This window comes from Nerophis ophidion, linkage group LG22 (assembly GCF_033978795.1).
Source record: "Nerophis ophidion isolate RoL-2023_Sa linkage group LG22, RoL_Noph_v1.0, whole genome shotgun sequence".
Classification (NCBI taxonomy): Eukaryota; Metazoa; Chordata; class Actinopteri; order Syngnathiformes; family Syngnathidae; genus Nerophis; species Nerophis ophidion.
In genome coordinates, this window is record NC_084632.1 from 44392531 (window position 1) to 44412497 (window position 19967).

General features: G+C 39.1%; 1 protein-coding gene across 3 annotated transcripts in view; it reads left to right on the forward strand.

Moving 5' to 3' along the window:
• The window catches only part of ttll7 (tubulin tyrosine ligase-like family, member 7), a 145273-nt gene that overhangs the window by 19329 nt on the left and 105977 nt on the right, over positions 1-19967 (forward strand). For 2 of the 3 annotated variants that reach the window (XM_061883983.1, XM_061883985.1), the window contains exons 2-4: positions 8696-8888; positions 14266-14385; positions 18847-18968. In XM_061883983.1, coding sequence (XP_061739967.1) covers positions 8864-8888; positions 14266-14385; positions 18847-18968 — 267 coding nt within the window. In that variant the 5' untranslated portion in view covers positions 8696-8863. The remainder of the gene's footprint in view (positions 1-8695; positions 8889-14265; positions 14386-18846; positions 18969-19967) is intronic. The other variant, XM_061883984.1, reaches the window with a different exon arrangement.

A 19967-nucleotide genomic window follows, 5' to 3' on the forward strand; every position in this document is an offset into this window, starting at 1 on the left:
TTGTTTTGTTGGTTATTGTTTACCTGAGTCACTGTTTAGTCAGCAACTGGACGTGACATCACATCCAACAAGGGTTGTCAAGATATGTCACCGTTTGAGTTTACGTCAATAATACCCGGTAGAATAATATTTAATATTGTAAATCCCACATAGTATATTTTATTGTACATTCTGACTGTCCAATAAACACCTCCAAAGCGGATTGAACTTTAGTTGTTTTACTGAATGTAAAAAAACATACAGAAAGAAAGTGATATGCAACAATAACTCTCTAAAGAATAAAGCAGTGAATATTGATTATTAATGAACGTTGCTCCTCCCCTTCCCAGACCACCTCCCTGTTGGACATCTTTTAGAATCCAGCAAGATACAACAAACACAGCAAAATGTAAACACAAAGGGTAAAAAACCATCCACATATTCGATATAATTTTACTGTTTTGTTGTAGAAATCTGCCTCTGACACTCCGTATACAAGCCCCGCCCACTCCGACCCACCCCGGCTGCATGAAGCAGAACTTTTAATTTTCCTGAAGGAATCAATAAAGTACTAACAATCTATTCAATTAATAAAAAAACATACTGTAATAACTTCAAGTAAATAATGACTATTAAGAACCAAATACAAACAAACAAACAAACAAAACAAAACTAAAAATAGTCTTTTTCCTCACAATGTGTTGACTTTTTGTCTTTTAAAATTGGGAACAATTTCTCATATTATTTCTGTTTCTGTAATATTGCAATATTTTCTCCTATATTTATTACTTTAATATGTGAAATTATTATTTTTTAGAACAAAATGGTGACATTTGTCATATAAAACTCTGACTTTTATCACAATATTGCCAAATTTTTTGTTGTCCTTGTAAAATAGTGACATTTAAAAAAAAAAAAAAAAAAAGAGGACTTTTGTCACAAATTTGCCAAGTAAAATTCTGATTATTATTATAATATTGCAATCCATCCATCCATTCTTTTTCTACCGCTTATTCCCTTTGGGGTCACGGGGTGCTGGTGCCTATCTCAGCTACAATCGGGCGGAAGGCGCTGTACACCCAGGACAAATCACCCGCTCATCGCAGATTATAATATTGCAAACATTTCAAAGTTTTCTTATAAAATTGTGACATTTGTTGAGTAAAATTACTTTCAAAGAATTGCCAAAATTTAAGCTTTTCTTGTAAAAAAGCGACTGTTATTGAGTAAAATTCCAACTTTTATCATAATATTGCACAAATGTTCAGTTTTTTTTTGTAATATTTTAACTCCCGTTGAGTAAAAGGAGGACTTTTATTATAATACTGCCGACATTCTAAGTTTTTCTCGGGAAATTGTGACCTTTTTCTTGTAAAATTCCAACTCATTTTTCACAACAAGCTTTTTTATATGTGCATAGTATGTAAATATTGTTCATGTTGTAAATACACTTCTTTATATATTTAGAAAGGCTGCGCCTAAACAGGGAGGCATTTTTCTCAGCTCTCTGAGTGTGTGTGTGTGTGTGTGTGTGTGTGTGTATGTGGGTGTGTGTGTGTCTGTACGTGGGTGTGTGGGGAGGCATTTTTTTTCAGGTCACAAAGTGTGTGTGTGTGTGGAGAGGCATTTTTCTCAGGTCTCAAAGTGTGTGTGTGAGTGTGTGTGTGCGTGTGTGTTTGTGTGTGTCTTTCTGTGTGTGTGTGTGTGCGTCTGTGTTTGTGTGTGTGTGTCTGTCTGTGTGTGTGTGGGGAGGCATTTTTCTCAAGTCTCAGAGTGTGTGTGTGAGTAAATGTGCGTCTGTGTTTGTGTGTGTCTGTGTGTGTGTGTGGGGGGGGGCATTTTTCTCACGTCTCAAAGTATGTGTGTGTGCGTGTGTGTGTGTGTGGGGGGGGCATTTTTCTCAGGTCTCAAAGTTTGTGTGTGCGTGTGCGTGTGTGTGTGTGGGGGGGGGGGAAAGCATTTTTCTCAGGTTTCAAAGTGTGTGAGTGTTTGTGTGTGTGTGTGTGTTTGGGGAGGCATTTTTCTCAGGTCTCAAAGTGTGTGTGTGCGTTTGTGTGTGTCTGTCTCTGTGTGTGTGTGTGTGTGTGTGTGTGTGTGGGGAGGCATTTTTCTCAAGTCTCAGAGTGAGTGTGTGTGTGTGGGGGGGGGGGGGTGAGGCATTTTTCTCAGGTCTCAAAGTGTGTGCGTGCGTTTGTGTGTGTCTGTCTGTGTGTGTGTGTGTGGGGAAGCATTTTTCTCAGGTCTCAAAGTGTGTGTGTGTGTATTAATCAGGCATGTGTGCATGTTGTACATGCAAGGTGTATCCTCCCCACTAGAGGGCACTGTGGCTCTTTGTATGGAAGAGCATGAAGTCCAGCTTGATGATGGAGTCTTAGTCTTTGTTGTTATTAGTGACCATGCATCTTTCTTGTGACTAACATGATGGAGTCTTAGTCTTTGTTGTTATTAGTGACCATGCATCTTTCTTCTGACTAACATGATGGAGTCTTAGTCTTTGTTGTTATTAGTGACCATGCATCTTTCTTGTGACTAACATGATGGAGTCTTAGTCTTTGTTGTTATTAGTGACCATGCATCTTTCTTGTGACAAAATTGGCACTTGACTAAGATTTGTTCTCGGCTGATGTACTACATTGCACTATAGGTTCAGTTTTAGCCTTGATATTTGGTTATGGTTGTTAGGAGTGTCAACAACATCCATTTTATGAATTTATTATGTCTCTACTGAAAATGTGAGCAATCAAAAGTATACATACAGCAATGTTCATATTTGCTTCCATGTCCCTTGGCAAGTTTACCTGCAATAAGGTGCTTTTGGTCGCCACCCACATGCTTCCGTGCACATTTTTCACCACAAGATTGCTGCAGTTCAGCTAAATGTGTTGCTTTTCTGACATGGACTTGTTTCTTCAGCATTGTCCACACCTTTAAAGTCAGGCCATTCTAAAACTTTCATTCTAGCCTTTTGAGGTGTGTTTGGGGTCATTGTCCTGTTGGAACACCCAACTGTGCCCAAGACCCAACCTTAGCTTGTCCTGAACAATTTGGAGCTAATCCTCCTTTTTCATTGTCCCATTTAAAGCACATGTTCCATTGGCAGCAAAACAGGCCCAGAGCATAATACTACCTCCACCATGCTGGACGGTAGGTGTGGTGTTCCTTTCCTGGGATTAAAGGCCTCACCTTTCCTCCTCCAAACATATTGCTGGGTATTGTGGCCAAACAGCTCCATTTTAGTTCCGTCTGACACCGCATGACAAAGATGAGACCTGGAGGAAAGGTTGTTTGGATTGGGTCATATATCAAAATGTTGTGCTCTCAGGACTTCAGAGTGCAATTTCATGAATTTCTGACATTGTCCACAAGGCGGAAGCATACTTTTTATCCATTTTATTGTCAGATATTTGAAATTCAGTCGGAGGCTAATGCTAGCGTGTAAGAGTTGATGTTTTACTCGTTCACTGACGTTCCTACAACTGCTGTTGGGGAGGCATGCACCCACATTTTTCTTCTCAACCGTTAGCTGGAAGACAGCTGGTATCTCAGGGCACTTGTGTGTCTTCTTCTGGAACAAACTAATACCACTGGTATCACTCCCCCTGCGATACCAGGCGTCCATCAGTGATATCAGTGTGTCAACCTCCATCATGTACAGTATTAGAAGATCACAACATGGTTGATCTGGTGGTTTGTGTGTAGATGTTGAGAAGAAAGTAAACCAGGGGCTCATGTGTCCTGTTTATTATCACACGGGCCCTCACATTCATCTTAGGGGCCCCTGGGAGGTGAGGGTCGTGACCTTTCGGCGGTGGTGCTGTCAAACAAGCTTTTTGTTACGTCCTACCAAATGTTTCTTCTTTTTATACTTGTTGGCTCTCTGAGGTTTGCAGACAGTTTGGAACTTGAAACACGGACAAATGAAAGCATGATATTTTTATTTTCAAAACCAGTACAATTTATTGACTTTTTCCCCCTCAAGTTTAGTCCCGAGGACCCAGAAGGATCTCAGTCGTACAAATGTTCAACATAAGTTATATATTATTTCATTATCACATCCATTTGTCAATATGACAGGGTTTTTTTTTCATGTTTGATGACCTTCTTGTTAATGAAGCAGCTGTTTTTACGGCACAAACACAAAATATGCAATAGTTTCCTGCTAAAAAAATGTTCAAAGTCTAATATTTGATGTGAAGTAATTAGAGCCTTCAATATGTCAATTATTCACCACAATATTAAATGGTAAGTGGCTTTTCTACCCATTTTTAAGGAGCCCAAAGCACTTTGACACTATTTCCACATTCACACATTCACACACACATTCACCCATTCACACACACATTCACACACACATTCACACACACATTCACCCATTCACACACACATTCACACACACATTCACACACTTACATCGGTCAGTCTGTGAATGTTTATCGTGTATTGATTTGGATTCATTATTATTTTTGGAGCAAAGACAGTTAAAAAAATATATTTCTCAGTTTTAGATTTTAAACATTTTTGTGGTTCACTGCTTAAATCTTTAGATGAGTTTTTCTCAAAGTGTTTACACAAAGTGGCAGCTCAGAAAACAACTTGGCTCTCCAATTAGCACCATCTCACAGTAGCGTGGTAGGCCCAAGTATTCATTAAAGCATGCAGCGGTTGTATTTAACAAGTATACATTTAATGTTACTGCCAGTTTGAACAGTAACACTGTTTGAATATAGAAAAAAAAAAAGTACTCTAAGTGATTTTTTTTTGGGCATACCACTGGATGGAACCCTGCGCTTACCACAGTTGGAGAATAAGTGCTGGAGATCAACTTCAAGTTTTTATTAATTTTGAATGTTTTTTTATTCTTTGCTGTTTTTTGTATATATATTTTTTATAGCAAACACACACAAAAAGCAATATTCCCTTCCCCTTCAAAAAAATTAATAATAATTAAATTCTAATTAGACTATTTGATGTGAAGTAATCAGAGCCTTGAATATGTTAATAATTCATAACATTGATTTTGATTAATTATTATTTTTGAGCAACTACAGTTAAAAAAAAAAAACACTAAAATTTCCAGGGGTCCAAAAGGGTCCCACTCATAAAGGATGATACGTTTTTATTCATTTTGTATGTTTACTTTTGTTTGTTCTTTCCTCTTTTTGTATATAATTTTTTTTTAATGGAAAACACACAAAACCTGCAATATCCGCTCCCCCCCAAAAAAGTTCTAATAAAACTATTTGATGTGAAGTTAATTGGCGCCTTGACTATATTAACAATTCTTGATACTGGTTTTGATTCATTATTATTTTTGAGCAAAAGCCTTGAAAAAAGTCAAGGTGTTAAAAGTAGGTCTTGCATTTTCTAATATATTTGCTTTTGCAAACTTCAAATCTGCCAATTATACATTTTATTAATTTTGTATGTTTTTGTTAGTTTGTTCTTTGCTCTTTTTGTATATAATTTTTTTTGTTATGGCAAACACACAAAAATGCAATACCCCCCCCCCCCCCCTTTCCCCTCGAATTATTACAAATTTTAATGAGACTATTTGATGAGAAGTATTTGAAGCCCTGAATATGTCAATAATTCATAACATTGATTTTGATTCATTATTATTGAGTAATTATAGTTTTAAAAAATCCCACTAAAAGTCCCAGGGATCCAAAAGGGTCCCACTCATAAAGGTGTTAAAAATAGGTCTTGCATTTTGTTTATTTGTTTCCTTTCACGTTTTTTTACAATCTTCAAATCTATCCGTCAATTATAAATAGAATTTTTTTTTCTTCATGTTTTTATTTGTTTTATGTCCTTTTTGTCATGGAAACCTTTTTTTTTTATGACACACACACAAAATACGCAATATTTCCTCCTGTAATTTTTGATATGAAGTATTTGAAGCCCTGAATGTCAATAATTCATAAGATTGATTTTGATTCATTATTATTTTTGATCGACTACGGTACAGTTAAACAAAATCCCACTAAAAGTCCCAGGGGTCCAAAAGGGTCCCACTCATAAAGGTGTTAAAAATAGGTCTTGCATTTTGTTTATTTTTTACTCTTAATGCTTGAATCTCAATCTTCAAATCTATCCGTCGTATATAAGTAAAACTTTTTTTCATGTTTTAATTTGGTTTATTCCCTTTTTGTCATGGAAATTTTTTGTTTTAATGACAAACACACAAAATATGCATAATTTCCCCCAAATAAACAAAGTGTAATATTTAATATGAATTATTTTGATCCTTGAATAAGTCAATAATTCATAACATTGATTTTGATTCATTATTATTTTTGAGCGATACCAGTTTTCGAGTAAAAAACAAAAATCTGCATTGCAACTTTGTGTAATTTGAGTCAACATTGCAACTTTTTCTGGTCACATTTCACCCGTTTGCTTTTTCATTTCAATTTTTTAATGTTTTTTTCTGTAATACCAGCTTTTCAAATGTGCTAAAAATGGCCCCCGGTCCACACTTTAGACGCCCCAAGTTCAAGCCTTCTGTGAATTGGGGGAATCAGTGACAGGACACTTGCAGTTTTCCCACCTGAGGCCAGTTCTGGAAGTGGTTCTGGGCCATGGACAAGCTCCTGTTCATGAGGTGAGGGAGCAGGCCAACAATGGCTAATAGCTGCAAAAGTACACTTGCCTCTCCATCCAATACACTTGCCTCTCCATCCAATGTGGCCCCCGGCCAGCGCTAATTCCTCCCGTTCTTGCAGCCCGAAGCGTCCATTTGACAGAGAGCGCCATCTGCTTGGATGAAGTGACCTCCAGTCACGTCCAACTGGCACAAGACTCCAACTTGCATTAGCCTTTCACAAAGTAGCCTTTGGTCACACGGCAATCGAGGAGAAAAGTACAATAATGACTTAGGGCTGAAAAAACTGTATCACGATATCAGTCAATATCAATAATTACTGATGTTTTATGGAAATAAGGAAATGTAAAACATCCTTTTTGTAATTATAACTTTCTGTGATTATAATCCTTCAGCTATCAACTATTTTCTGCAGGTTTAGTGGTAGAAAATCATGTCTGTGTAACATTATTTTGCCCTGTTCTTATTTAACTAAGGGAAAGATTTTTTTTATGCAGTAAATATTTAAATCTTATCATTATATTGGTTGATATTGATAATTATTGGAATTTTTTTGATTTATGGCAGGGGTAGGGAACCTATGGCTCTCGAGCCAGATGTGGCTCTTTTGATGACTACATCTGGCTCTCGGATAAATTTGAGTTGACACTACTTAACACAATAAGTAATGAATAATTCCACTTGTAATCACAGTGTTGAAAATAACGTTAAAAATATAAAAATGCTCATGCATTTGAATCCATCCATCTTTTTTTCTACCGCACCTGTTCAAGAAGTTGCCTTAAGGGTAAGAAATAATTAATTTAGTATTGGTTAGTGTAGGGCTAGCCCTCTTGTGGGTTCTTCAACAAGGCCCAGGTGGGCCTTTACACACCTGTCGCTGATTTCGAGGCCAGTCCTGGTAACACCCCGCTTCACTGCAGACCACGCCCCCTCCCCCTCCTAAGTTAGGTTCAGAATAACAACGTTATTACAAAGAATAAGTGCCCTATTATACTCTAGAAATGTTGGTCTTAATTAAAAATGCACACTTTTAGTTGTGTTCAGTGTTAAAAATATATTATATGGCTCTTATGTAAATACATTTTAAAATATTTGGCTTCTTGGCTCTCTCAGCCAAAAAGGTTCCCGACCCCTGATCTATGGAAAATAAGGAGCAGGAGAAAAATACATTTGATTGTAAATAACTTCCTGTGATTATAATCCCTCAGCTATCAAGGCAGAAAGGAAATGTCAACACAATCATGAAAACAATCCAATGTCAACAAAATAGTCAAATCCCATTGGACACTCAACTATAAGCTCTTTAAAAAAAAGGAATATGTAAGAAACGCTTCATAAAGTGTAAGAAAATAGTGCAATGTGTGAAAATGTAAAGATAGACTGTGTAACATTATTTTGCCCTCTTATGTAACCATGGAAAGGAATGTTTGTTTTGCAGTAATTATTTTAATTGTTTTATTATATCGGTCGATATTGATGATTGTTGACATTTTTTATGACCTATGTTTAAAAAAGGACCAGGAGAAAATGCAAACCTGAGAAGAACTTTTTTCTGCAGGTTTGGAATAGAATAGAATAGAAAGTACTTTATTGATCCCTGGTGGAAGTTCAGAAGTGGCAGGAAATAACGCCTGTGAAATATTATTTTGTCCTGATATTCTTATTCAACTATGGAAATGTTGTTCTATTGAAATACTTTTTTATTGCTTCATATCGATCCATCCATCCTTTTTCTACCGCTTATTCCCTTTTTTTTGGGGTCGCGGGGGGCGCTGGCGCCCATCTCAGCTACAATCGGGCGGAAGGCGGGGTACACCCTGGACAAGTCGCCACCTCATCGCAGACTTCATATCGATAATTATTGATATTTTTTATGACCAATGGAAAATAAGTAGCAGTAGAAAAATGTATTCGAAATGTAACCTTCCTATCATTAGAGTCTGTTTGGGGGTCCTGGAGAGGCCATGAGTGTTTTTTCTTCCGGTCCTGGTCCTGGATCTGGGGACCAGACTTGTACTTGACAGTTTTCCCAAGATGTGTTTTTGGTGAACTGGTAGAAGTTGAACTCGCTGTAAAATCTGCTTTGTCTTCTCCTTCACTGCCACGCAGGACTGGATAGAAGCCGGGCCTGCGTAGACCTTGGAGACCATGGAAAGCCCCCGGGAGATGCTCGGATGATCCGCTGGACTGAGACCCGGTCCATACAGCCCGAGACCGTGAGCGCGTCCTGGAGGGTGCTGACCTGCCACCTGGGTCACGGAGCTCCTCACACCAGAGATGCCCTCGCCTCCCAACGATGGAGGTGAGTCTCACTCTTTCTACCTATTTTGTATCTATATATATATATATATATATATATATACAAACCCCGTTTCCATATGAGTTGGGAAATGGTGTTAGATGTAAATATAAACAGAATACAATGATTTGCAAATCCTTTTCAAGCCATATTCAGTTGAATATGCTACAAAGACAACATATTTGATGTTCAAACTCATAAACTTTTTGTTTTTTGCAAAATAATCATTACTTTAAAATTTGATGCCAGCAACACGTGACAAAGAAGTTGGGAAAGGTGGCACTAAATACTGATAAAGTTGAGGAATGCTCATCAAACACTTATTGTGAACATCCCACAGGTGTGCAGGCTAATTGGGAACAGGTGGGTGCCATGATTGGCTATAAAAACAGCTTCCCAGTCTTTCACAAGAAAGGATGGGGCGAGGTAAACCCCTTTGTCCACAACTGTGTGAGCAAATAGTCAAACAGTTTAAGAACAAAGTTTCTCAAAGTGACATTGCAAGAAATTTAGGGATTTCAACAATCTTTGCTCCATAATATCATCAAAAGGTTCAGAGAATCTGGAGAAATCACTCCACGTAAGCAGCATGGCCAGAAACCAACATTGTATGACCGTGACCTTCCATCCCTCAGACGGCACTGTATCAAAAACCGACATCAATCTCTAAAGCAGGGGTCCCAAACTCAATTGACCTGAGGGCCACTGTATGCAGAAACTGGGTGAGGCCGGGCCGCAAGAAAAGATTTCTTCAAAAATCTAACATGCACTTTTTAATGAATTCACCTTCTATGAATGGCTTTCTCGCCCCAACAACATACTTGCCAACCCTCACCATTTTTCCGGGAGACTCCTGAATGTCAGTGCACCTCCCGACAATCTGCCGCTGCAAACATTCTCCCCAATTTGTACCAATTTTCACCCGGCCGACATTATTATGGGCTGCCGTGACTGCACTGCCTTTAACGTCCTCTACAACAGTGGTTCTCAACCTTTTTTCACTGATGTACCCCCGTCAACATGTTTTTATTCAAGTACCCCCTAATCACAGCAAAGCATTTTTGCTTGAAAAAACGAGATAAAGAAGTAAAATACAGCACTATGTCATCAGTTTCTGATTTATTACATTGTAAAAGCTGTCATGCCTGTAATTCAGTTTTAAGTTTGATCATGTTTGTTTTGTTTGTGGACTCTTGCTTCATGTTTTGCACTTCCTGGTTTTGTTTCCATGCCAACCCATTAGTTTCCACCTGGTCCCCTTAGTCACGCCCGACCCTCCGCCTCTCACACCTGCTTCTAATTACCACAGCAGTATTGAAGTCATTTGTTTTCCTTTCCTCGGCCTGACTTCTTTACCTCCTGGACTGTGTTGAGCCCTCATGACCACGGACCTACCCTTCCTTGCCGGACCATCATGCTTTGCCAGGCTGTTTGTTTGTAAGACTTCTTTGTTTATATGTCTCAGTGCTAGTTTTTGGTTTGCCAGGTGCCTTTTATATCATCTTCTGTTTGTTTTGTAGATAGTATTGCCATTGTGCTGTTTTTGTTTAAGTTTTAGCATCGATTATTATCCGCCATCGAGCGTGCTTTTTGTTTTGCCTTTTTGTATTATAGTGTATAAATAAAAAGCATGTACTTACATTCACGTCTCGCCCGTTCGATTCAGCCTTTGTGTAGAAGAAGCAAAATAAATGTCACAGTCCTGACAATAACAGTGCAAAATATTGCTCACTTGTAGTGGTCTTTCTTCAACTTTTTGGAAAAAAAGATATACAAATAACTCAAAACTTGTTGAAAAATAAACAAGTGATTCAATTATAAGTAAAGATTTCTAATCCTCAACTTAAAGTGTCCTCTTTGGGGATTACTTCTAAACATTTCTTCACAAAAAAAGAAGTCTTTAACATCAATATTTATGGAACATGTCCACAAAAAGTCTAGCTGTCAACACTGAATATTGCATTATTACATTTCTTTTCACACTTTATCAACTTACATTCATATTTTGTTGAAGTATTATTGTGAAGTGAATTATATTTATATAGCGCTTTTCTCTAGTGACTCAAAGCGCTTTACATAGTGAAACCCAATATCTAAGTTACATTTAAAGCAGTGTGGGTGGCACTGGGAGCAGGTGGGTAAAGTGTCTTGCCCAAGGACACAACGGCAGTGACTATCACGGCACAAGCGGGAATCGAACCTGCAACCCTCAAGTTGCTGGCACGGCCACTCTACCAACCGAGCTATGCCGCCCCAATAAACATATGTATAAAGTATTTATGAATTTCTGCTGTTTTTTTTAGAATGTTTTTAGTACATCTCACTTGTCCCTTGGCATACCTTCAAGTACCTCCAGGGGTTCGCGCGCCCCCAAAAGAGGACTACTTTTCCACTACATGTCATCGCCCAGGCTTTTTTTCCACCCAACCAATGTGCCAGCTCTGTATCATGTTTTGTGAGACTTGTGCAGAACAAGCTCAGTGGCTGCAAGACCTACTTGCTCAACAGCCATACAGGTCACACTGAGGGTGGCCGTATAAACAACTTTAACACTGTTACAAATATGCGCCACACTGTGAACCCACACCAAACAAGAATGACAAACCCTTTCTGGGAGAATTTCCGCACCCTAGCACAACTTAAACACAAGAGAACAAATACCCAGAACACCTTGCAGGGCTACAATATACAACACCTCAACCGACCCAAGTAAGGAGGGTGGGGGGTGTGGGGGGTTGCTGGTAGCAGGGGTGTGTATATTGTACCCCGGAAGAGTTAGGTCTGCATGGGATTCTGGGTAGTTGTCCTGGTGTCTTTATGTTGTGTTACGGTGCGGATGTTCTCCCGAAATGTTTGTCATTCTTGTTTGGTGTGGGTTAACAGTTTGGCACATATTTGCAACAGAGTTAAACGTTTATTTACGGCCACCCTTAGTGTGTCGTGTGTAGCTGTTGATCAAATATATCGTGCAATAACACACGTGCGTCTCACATGGTCAGAAGCAACATACAACTGGGCTTGCACGCTGCCAGTCCAGGATGTAGGGGGCGCTAAAGGCAGTGCCATTATGGCACTCCCTGAATATTGTTGATCTGGTAAAAATTGACAGGGGCTTCGAGAGAATTGGTGCCCTGAAATTCAGGGGTCTCCCGGGAAAATTGGGGACGTTGGCGAGCATGACCTATCAAGCGCCGTTCATATTAAATTTGCAGGCCGCACCAACATTAAATTATCATATCTAAGCGCGGGCCGCGTTATATCGTCTCGCAGGCCGCCTGTTTGAGACCTCTGCTCTAAAGGATATCACCACATGGGCTCAGGAACACTTCAGAAACCACTGTTATTAAATACAGTTGGTCGCTACATCTGTAAGTGCAAGTTAAAGCTCTACTATGCAAAGCGAAAGCCATTTATCAACAACATCCAGAAACGTCGCCGGCTTTTCTGGGCCCGAGATCATCTAAGATGGACTGATGCAAAGTGGAAAAGTCCTCTGTGGTCTGATGAGTCCACATTTCAAATTGTTCTTGGAAATATTCGACATCGTGTCATCTGGACCAAAGGGGAAGCGAACCATCCAGACTGTTATCCATGCAAAGTGTAAAAGCCAGCATGTGTGATGGTATGGGGGTGCATTAGTGCCCAAGGCATGCGTAACTTACACATCTGTGAAGGCACCATTAATGCTGAAAGGTACATACAGGTTTTGGAACAACATATGCTGCCATCTAAGCGCCATATTTTTCATGGACGCCCCTGCTTATTTCAGGAAGACAATACCAAGCCACATTCAGCACGTGTTACAACAGCGTGGCTTCGTAAAAAAAGAGTGTAGGCACTTTCCTGGCCCGCCTGCAGTCCAGCCCTGACTGCCATGGAAAATGTGTGGCGCATTATGAAGCGTAAAATAGGACAGCAGAGACCCCGGACTGTTGAAGGACTGAAGCTCTACATAAAACAAGAATGGGAAAGAATTCCACTTTCAAAGCTTCAACAATTAGTTTCCTCAGTTCCCAAACGTTTATTGAGTGTTGTTAAAAGAAAAGGTGATGTAACACAGTGGTGAACATGCCCTTTCCCAACTACTTTGGCATGTGTTGCAGCCATGAAATTCTAAAAAAAATCAAGTTTATGAGTTTGAACATCAAATATGTTGTGTTTGTAGCATATTCAACTGAATATGGGTTGAAAAGGATTTGCAAATCATTGTATTCTGTTTATATTTACATCTAACACAAGTTCCCAACTCATATGGAAACGGGGTTTGTACATGCCATGTTGTACGTGACATGTTGTATGTGACACGTTGTACGTGACGTGTTGTCACGTGACATGTCACGTGACAACACGTCACGTACAACATGTCTAGTGACATGTACGTGACATGTTGTACGTGACGTGTTGTTAAGTGACATGTTGTTAAGTGACATGTTGTTACGTGACATGTTGTACGTGACATGTTGTACGTGACATGTTGTACGTGACATGTTGTATGTGACGTGTTGTTACGTGACATGTTGTTACGTGACATGTTGTACGTGACATGTTGTACGTGACATGTTGTATGTGACGTGTTGTTAAGTGACATGTTGTTACGTGACATGTTGTACGTGACGTGTTGTATGTGACGTGTTGTTAAGTGACATGTTGTTACGTGACATGTTGTATGTGACGTGTTGTTAAGTGACATGTTGTTACGTGACATGTTGTACGTGACATGTTGTACGTGACATGTTGTATGTGACGTGTTGTTAAGTGACATGTTGTTACGTGACATGTTGTACGTGACGTGTTGTATGTGACGTGTTGTTAAGTGACATGTTGTTAAGTGACATGTTGTACGTGACATGTTGTACGTGACATGTTGTATGTGACGTGTTGTTAAGTGACATGTTGTTACGTGACATGTTGTACGTGACATGTTGTTACGTGACATGTTGTACGTGACATGTTGTACGTGACATGTACATGACATGTTGTTACGTGACATGTATGTGACATGTTATTACGTGACATGTTGTTACGTGACATGTATGTGACATGTTATTACGTGACATGTTGTTACGTGACATGTACGTGACATGTTGTTACGTGACATGTTGTTACGTGACATGTTGTACGTGACATGTTACGTGACATGTACGTGACATGTTGTTACGTGACATGTTGTTACGTGACATGTTGTACGTGACATGTTACGTGACATGTACGTGACATGTTGTTACGTGACATGTTGTACGTGACATGTTGTACGTGACATGTTGTTACGTGACATGTTGTACGTGACATGTTGTTACGTGACATGTATGTGACATGTTGTACGTGACATGCTGTTACGTGACATGTTAAGTGACATGTTGTTACGTGACATGTGGTGCAGAAGGAGGAGAAGGAGGAGGCGTGATGGTGGGCTGCTACCAGGCCAAGAGGAAGGTGCGCAGCAAGAAGAAGAAGAAAGGCGTCATCGGCGCCAACGTGGCTGGCACCAAATATGAGATTGGTAAGACTTTCATTTTGAGCTGAAGATCGAAGATTGTTTATTTTGGAGTGATGTTGTCAAAGGAGCTTTCATTCTTTAAATGCACAAAGTTGACTTTGCACACACTAAAGTTGACTTGTCAAAGTCCAAATGTCACCTCATTCTTCGAACTCACAATCTGTCAATCATCTGACATCTCATCATTCATTTTGCGTGTCAGCTTTCATTTTATTTAGGAGGCCCTGCCGTTTTATTTAAAGTGACCTGCCATTTTATTTTATGAGGCCCTTCTGCTTCTTTTTATTAGGCCCTGCCAGTTTATTCAATGTGACCGATGCATTATTTTATGAGGCCCTCTAGCTTTATTTTGTGAGGCCCTGCCGTTTTACTTAAAGTGACCTGCCGTTTTATTTTATTAGGCCCTGCCGGATTATTTAAAGTGACCGCTGCATTATTGTATGTGGTCCTGCCGATTTATTTTATGAGGCCCTGTCGTTTTTATTTAAGGTGACCTGCCAATTTATTTTATGAGGCCCTGTAGCTTTATTTTAGGAAGCACTTCCGTTTTATTTTGTTGTCCTTCCGCTTTATTTTATGAGGCCCTGCCGCATTATTTAAAGTGAACTGTCGCTTTATTTTATCTGGTCCTGCCGATTTATTTTATGAAGCCCTGTCGCTTTATTTAAGGTGACCTGCCAATTTATTTCAAGAAGCCCTGTCGCTTTATTTAAAGTGAACTGTCGCTTTATTTGATCTGGTCCTGCCGATTTATTTTATGAAGCCCTGTCGCTTTATTTAAAGTGACCTGCCGCTTAATTTGATCTGGTCCTGTCGCTTTATTTTATGAGGCCCTGTCGTTTTATATTAGGAGGCGCTGCCTTTTTATTTTTTGTGGTCCTGCCGTTTTTTTATGACGCCCTGCCGCTTTATTTTGTGGTCTGTCATTTCATTTAAGTTGGCCCACCACGTTATTTAATGTCATCCGTGGGGCCTCATAAAATGATGTTGCGGACGACATTATTTTATGAGGCCCCATGTTCATTTAACGAGGTTTGCAGCATAATTTAAGGTGGCCCGCTGCTTCATTGTGAGCAACAAGTATGTGCTCCAATCACTACATCACAAAAATTAAGAGTTGTAGGAATGATTGGAAACTAAAGACAGCCATGACATCATGTTCTTTACAAGTGTACCTATACTTTTGACCACCACTGTATATATATATATATATATATGCAGTGGGGCCAAAAAGTATTTAGTCAGCCAGCGATTGTGCAAGTTCTCCCACTTCAAATGATGACAGAGGTCTGTCATGTTCATCATAGGTACACTTCAACTGGGAGAGACAGAATGGGGAAAAAAATCCAGGAATTTTTAAAGAATTTATTTGTAAATGATGGTGGAAAATAAGTATTTGGTCAAGCATTCAAAGCTCTCACTGATGGAAGGAGGTTTTGGCTCCAAATCTCAGGATACATGGCCCCATTCATTCTTTCCTTAACACGGATCAATCGTCCTGTCCCCTTAGCAGAAAAACAGCCCCAAAGCATGATGTTTCCACCCCCATGCTTCACAGTAGGTATGGTGTTCTTGGGATGCAACTCAGTATTCTTCTTCCTCCAAACACCACCAGTTGAGTTTATACCAAAAAGTTCTATTTTGGTTTCATCTGACCACATGAAATTCTCCCAATCCTCTGCTGTATCATCCATGTGCTCTCTGGCAAACTACAGACGGGCCTGGACATGCACTGGCTTAAGCAGGGGGACACGTCTGGCACTGCAGGATTTGATTCCCTGTCGGCATAGTGTGTTACTGATGGTAGCCTTTGTTACTTTGGTCCCAGCTCTCTGTAGGTCATTCACCAGGTCCCCCCGTGTGGTTCTGGGATTTTTGCTCACCATTCTCTATTTTAGTTTCATCTGACCACATGACATCCTCCCAATCCTCTGCTGTATCATCCATGTATCCATTTTGGTATCAACTCAACTGGTGGTGTTTGGAGGAAGAAGAATACTGAGTTGCATCCCAAGAACACCATACCTACTGTGAAGCATGGGGGTGGAAACATCATGCTTTGGGGCTGTTTTTCTGCTAAGGTGACAGGACGATTGATCCGTGTTAAGGAAAGAATGAATGGGGCCATGTATCGTGAGATTTGGAGCCAAAACCTCCTTCCATCAGTGAGAGCTTTGAATGCTTGACCAAATACTTATTTTCCACCATCATTTACAAATAAATTCTTTAAAATTCCTACAATGTGAATTCCTGGATTTGTTTTCCCATTCTGTCTCTCCCAGTTGAAGTGTACCTATGATGAAAATGACACACCTCTGTCATCATTTGAAGTGGGAGAACTTGCACAATCGCTGGCTGACTAAATACTTTTTGCCCCTCTGTATATATATATATATACATTTTATTATTTGAACCCGGTTTCTGTGTCTGCAAGGTTATGTACTATTGTTGGGTTGTTTTTCAGAGAATAACCAATTCTTGAGTTGGAGGATTTTTTTTTTCTCCTTATTAAAAAGTATTTTTTTTCAAAAGGGAATACATAAAGGAGAACTCTCAATAACATAATTTTTAATCACACATTTTATGTACATGAAGTGCGTCCTTTACCCTTTCCCTGTCCTTCCGAGACGGCCTCAGCCAGCGCCGTCAGCAGTCCTGACATGCGCGGCTATATTGCGCGGCGCCAGCGCTCTCAGGGGTGAGTTAGCACTTTGGAAAGTGTGGAGTCAGCAGGAACAATGTGGTCATGTAGATGGGAGTCCAGCTGTGAATCGCCGTGGTGAAGGCCTCATGCCGGCCCTTCTGGGCGCACACCTGGGCTGTTTCCACCAGAAATCGACACTAAACGTTGCTTCCTTTTTTTTTGGAATGTGTTTTCGGAATATCCTGAATTGCCCACAAAGAAGGATTGGCCTGAGGCGTTTATCAAGGTTGTCCCAAATATTAAAGTCTAAAAGATATGCAAATTCATGCAGTAAATACCACATTTTCCGGAGTGTAGAGCGCATTTGTATATAAGCCACACCCACTACACTTCAGAAAAAACAAATCCAAATATTAGTCGCAGATTTACACATTGTGAAAAGAGTTATTTACACAGAAATATTCTGTGTTTATTTAAATAGCTTCATTGTTTCCGAACAAGGCAGTAAAACAGCTGATCAAACAAAACAGAAGTCATGGTTATGGACTCACTAGCTGCGCAAGCACAGCAAAGCATAAATATTCTGTAAATGTTTATTCCCATACCTTAATTGTTTCCAATTAAACCAATGTAGTATCTGTTAGTCTACAAAATAACATGTTTCCTTCTGCATGTTTTTTAATGGCAAAAACACAAAACGTGCAACATTTTCCCCAAAATATAAAAAAAATAATACATTGATGGGAAAGTAATTGGAGCCTCACATAAATATTTCATTAAAACATCGCTTTTGATTAATTAATTTAGTTTTATTTTAACAAGTGCAGTTTATTAAATAGCAGACTAGAGATCTCATGGATCCAAAATGACCACCCCTACTTGTAAAACTGTCAAAGTGTGGGATATCCAATGATTCCTTGCCCAAATAATTATGCTTAAGACTATAAGTGTGTTTTTTATTTTTAATGAATTCAATTTTTTTTACCTATTTTAAAATGTTTACATATGATATTCACGATAATTATCTATTTTTAAAAAAGGAACAAGAAGTGTAATTTTAGGAAATCATTGCAATAAAAAGATTTAAATATTACTTTCAATGCTTAAATCTCAAAAGCGATTTCAAATCTATCCGTCAATTGTACGTTTTTATTATATTTTGAGAAATGACAATTTTTAGGTCAAAACCTGCCTTAGTTCTTTTCAATTGGGCTTTTAAAAAGTGAGCTGGGGGCCGCAAATAAGCCCCCTGTTGTGTTTTTGCCTACGACTATAGTGTGTGTGCTTTTTGGTACTATGATTATTTCATCATTTTTGAAATGTTTGTATATGACATTCACTATAATTATTATTTAAAAAAAGGGACAAGATGTGCAATTTTATGAAATCATTACCAAAAAAAAAGCCTTACAATAAAAATTACTTTCAACGCTTAAATCTCAAGAATGATTTAAGCAAACTATAAGTTTTTATTAGTTTTGGAGAAATGACAATTTTCAAGTAAAAAACTGCCTTTATCAGTGTCAACATTGCAACTTTTTATTGTTGCATTACACCTGTTTGCTCTTTAATTGCAGTTTTTGTTTTTTTTCCTAAAATTAAAAGAAAAAAAAATGGGGCCATTAAAAAGTGAGCTGGGGGCCACAAAAAGCCCCCCTGTTGTGTAAAAATAGAAGTCTTAAAGTCAGGACGTCATTCTTCTAACTTTAGAATGAAACACAAGCCAAATATCTATTTGACTTATTTATTTTAAGTATAACTTATTTTTCTGCCCATTCTATTGTGATCTCACCTGATCTCACCTGAATGTCTTCCGGCAGTTCGCATAGTCATCAGCGAGATGGACTTCCTGAAGACCAGAGATGAAGACGAGACCGCCAATCTCATCTGGAACGACTCGGCCGTACAACACGAGAAAATTGCTGAGCTGAGGAATTATCAGGTACTGTGCATGCAAGCTCAGAGCAGGAAGTGATCTTCGCTTTTTGTGGTGCCGTCAACTTTCCTTTCAGTTGCAACTGGCTTGTGTCGTCGTCATGGAAACAGTCAAGTACTTTTGTCTTCTTTCACGTGCAACCGGCTTGTGTCGTCGTCATGGAAACATTCAAGTACTTTTGTGTCGGGCCATCACTAATTACAATATTGCTCTGCCCAAAGCACATGTACCTGCACTTGTTTATTGTACATATTACATATTGTTATGAAGGTGTCTGTTACTACATTTTATATACATATATATATTATATATACTTGCAGTGTGTATATAAAATGTTGATGGAAGGAATGCAGTTCCCCTTTATGCGGCATCAATTGAAAAATAGAGCAAAACGCTATATAAGACATATGTTAATACTGTAATTAATAATAATAATATTTGTTTTAAATGTTCGTATAATTTGTTCAATCCTGGAGCATTCAAAGTTCCTTTTCTTGGGGCGGTATAGTTTGGTTGGTAGAGTGGCTGTGCCAGCAACTTAAGGGTTGTGAAGTGAAGTGAATTATATTTATATAGCGCTTTTCTCTAGTGACTCAAAGCGCTTGTGGATTACAAAAAAAACACGACTCGTCAGCTTTTTAGTAATTATTGTAATGTCATTTTCTGCAACCTACCAAGAATGAGTTGTGAAGTGAATTATATTTATATAGCGCTTTTCTCTAGTGAGTCAAAGCGCTTTACATAGTGAAACCCAATATCTAAGTTACATTTAAAGCAGTGTGGGTGGCACTGGGAGCAGGTGGGTCAAGTGTCTTGCCTAAGGACACAACGGCAGTGACTAGGATGGCGCAAGCTGGAATCGAACCTGCAACCCTCAAGTTGCTGGCACGGCCACTCTACCAACCGAGCTATGCCGCCCCAAGAAAAGGAACTTTGAATGCTTCTGCCAACCTAGTCACTGCCATTGTGTCCTTGGGCAAGACACTTTACCCACCTGCTCCCAAT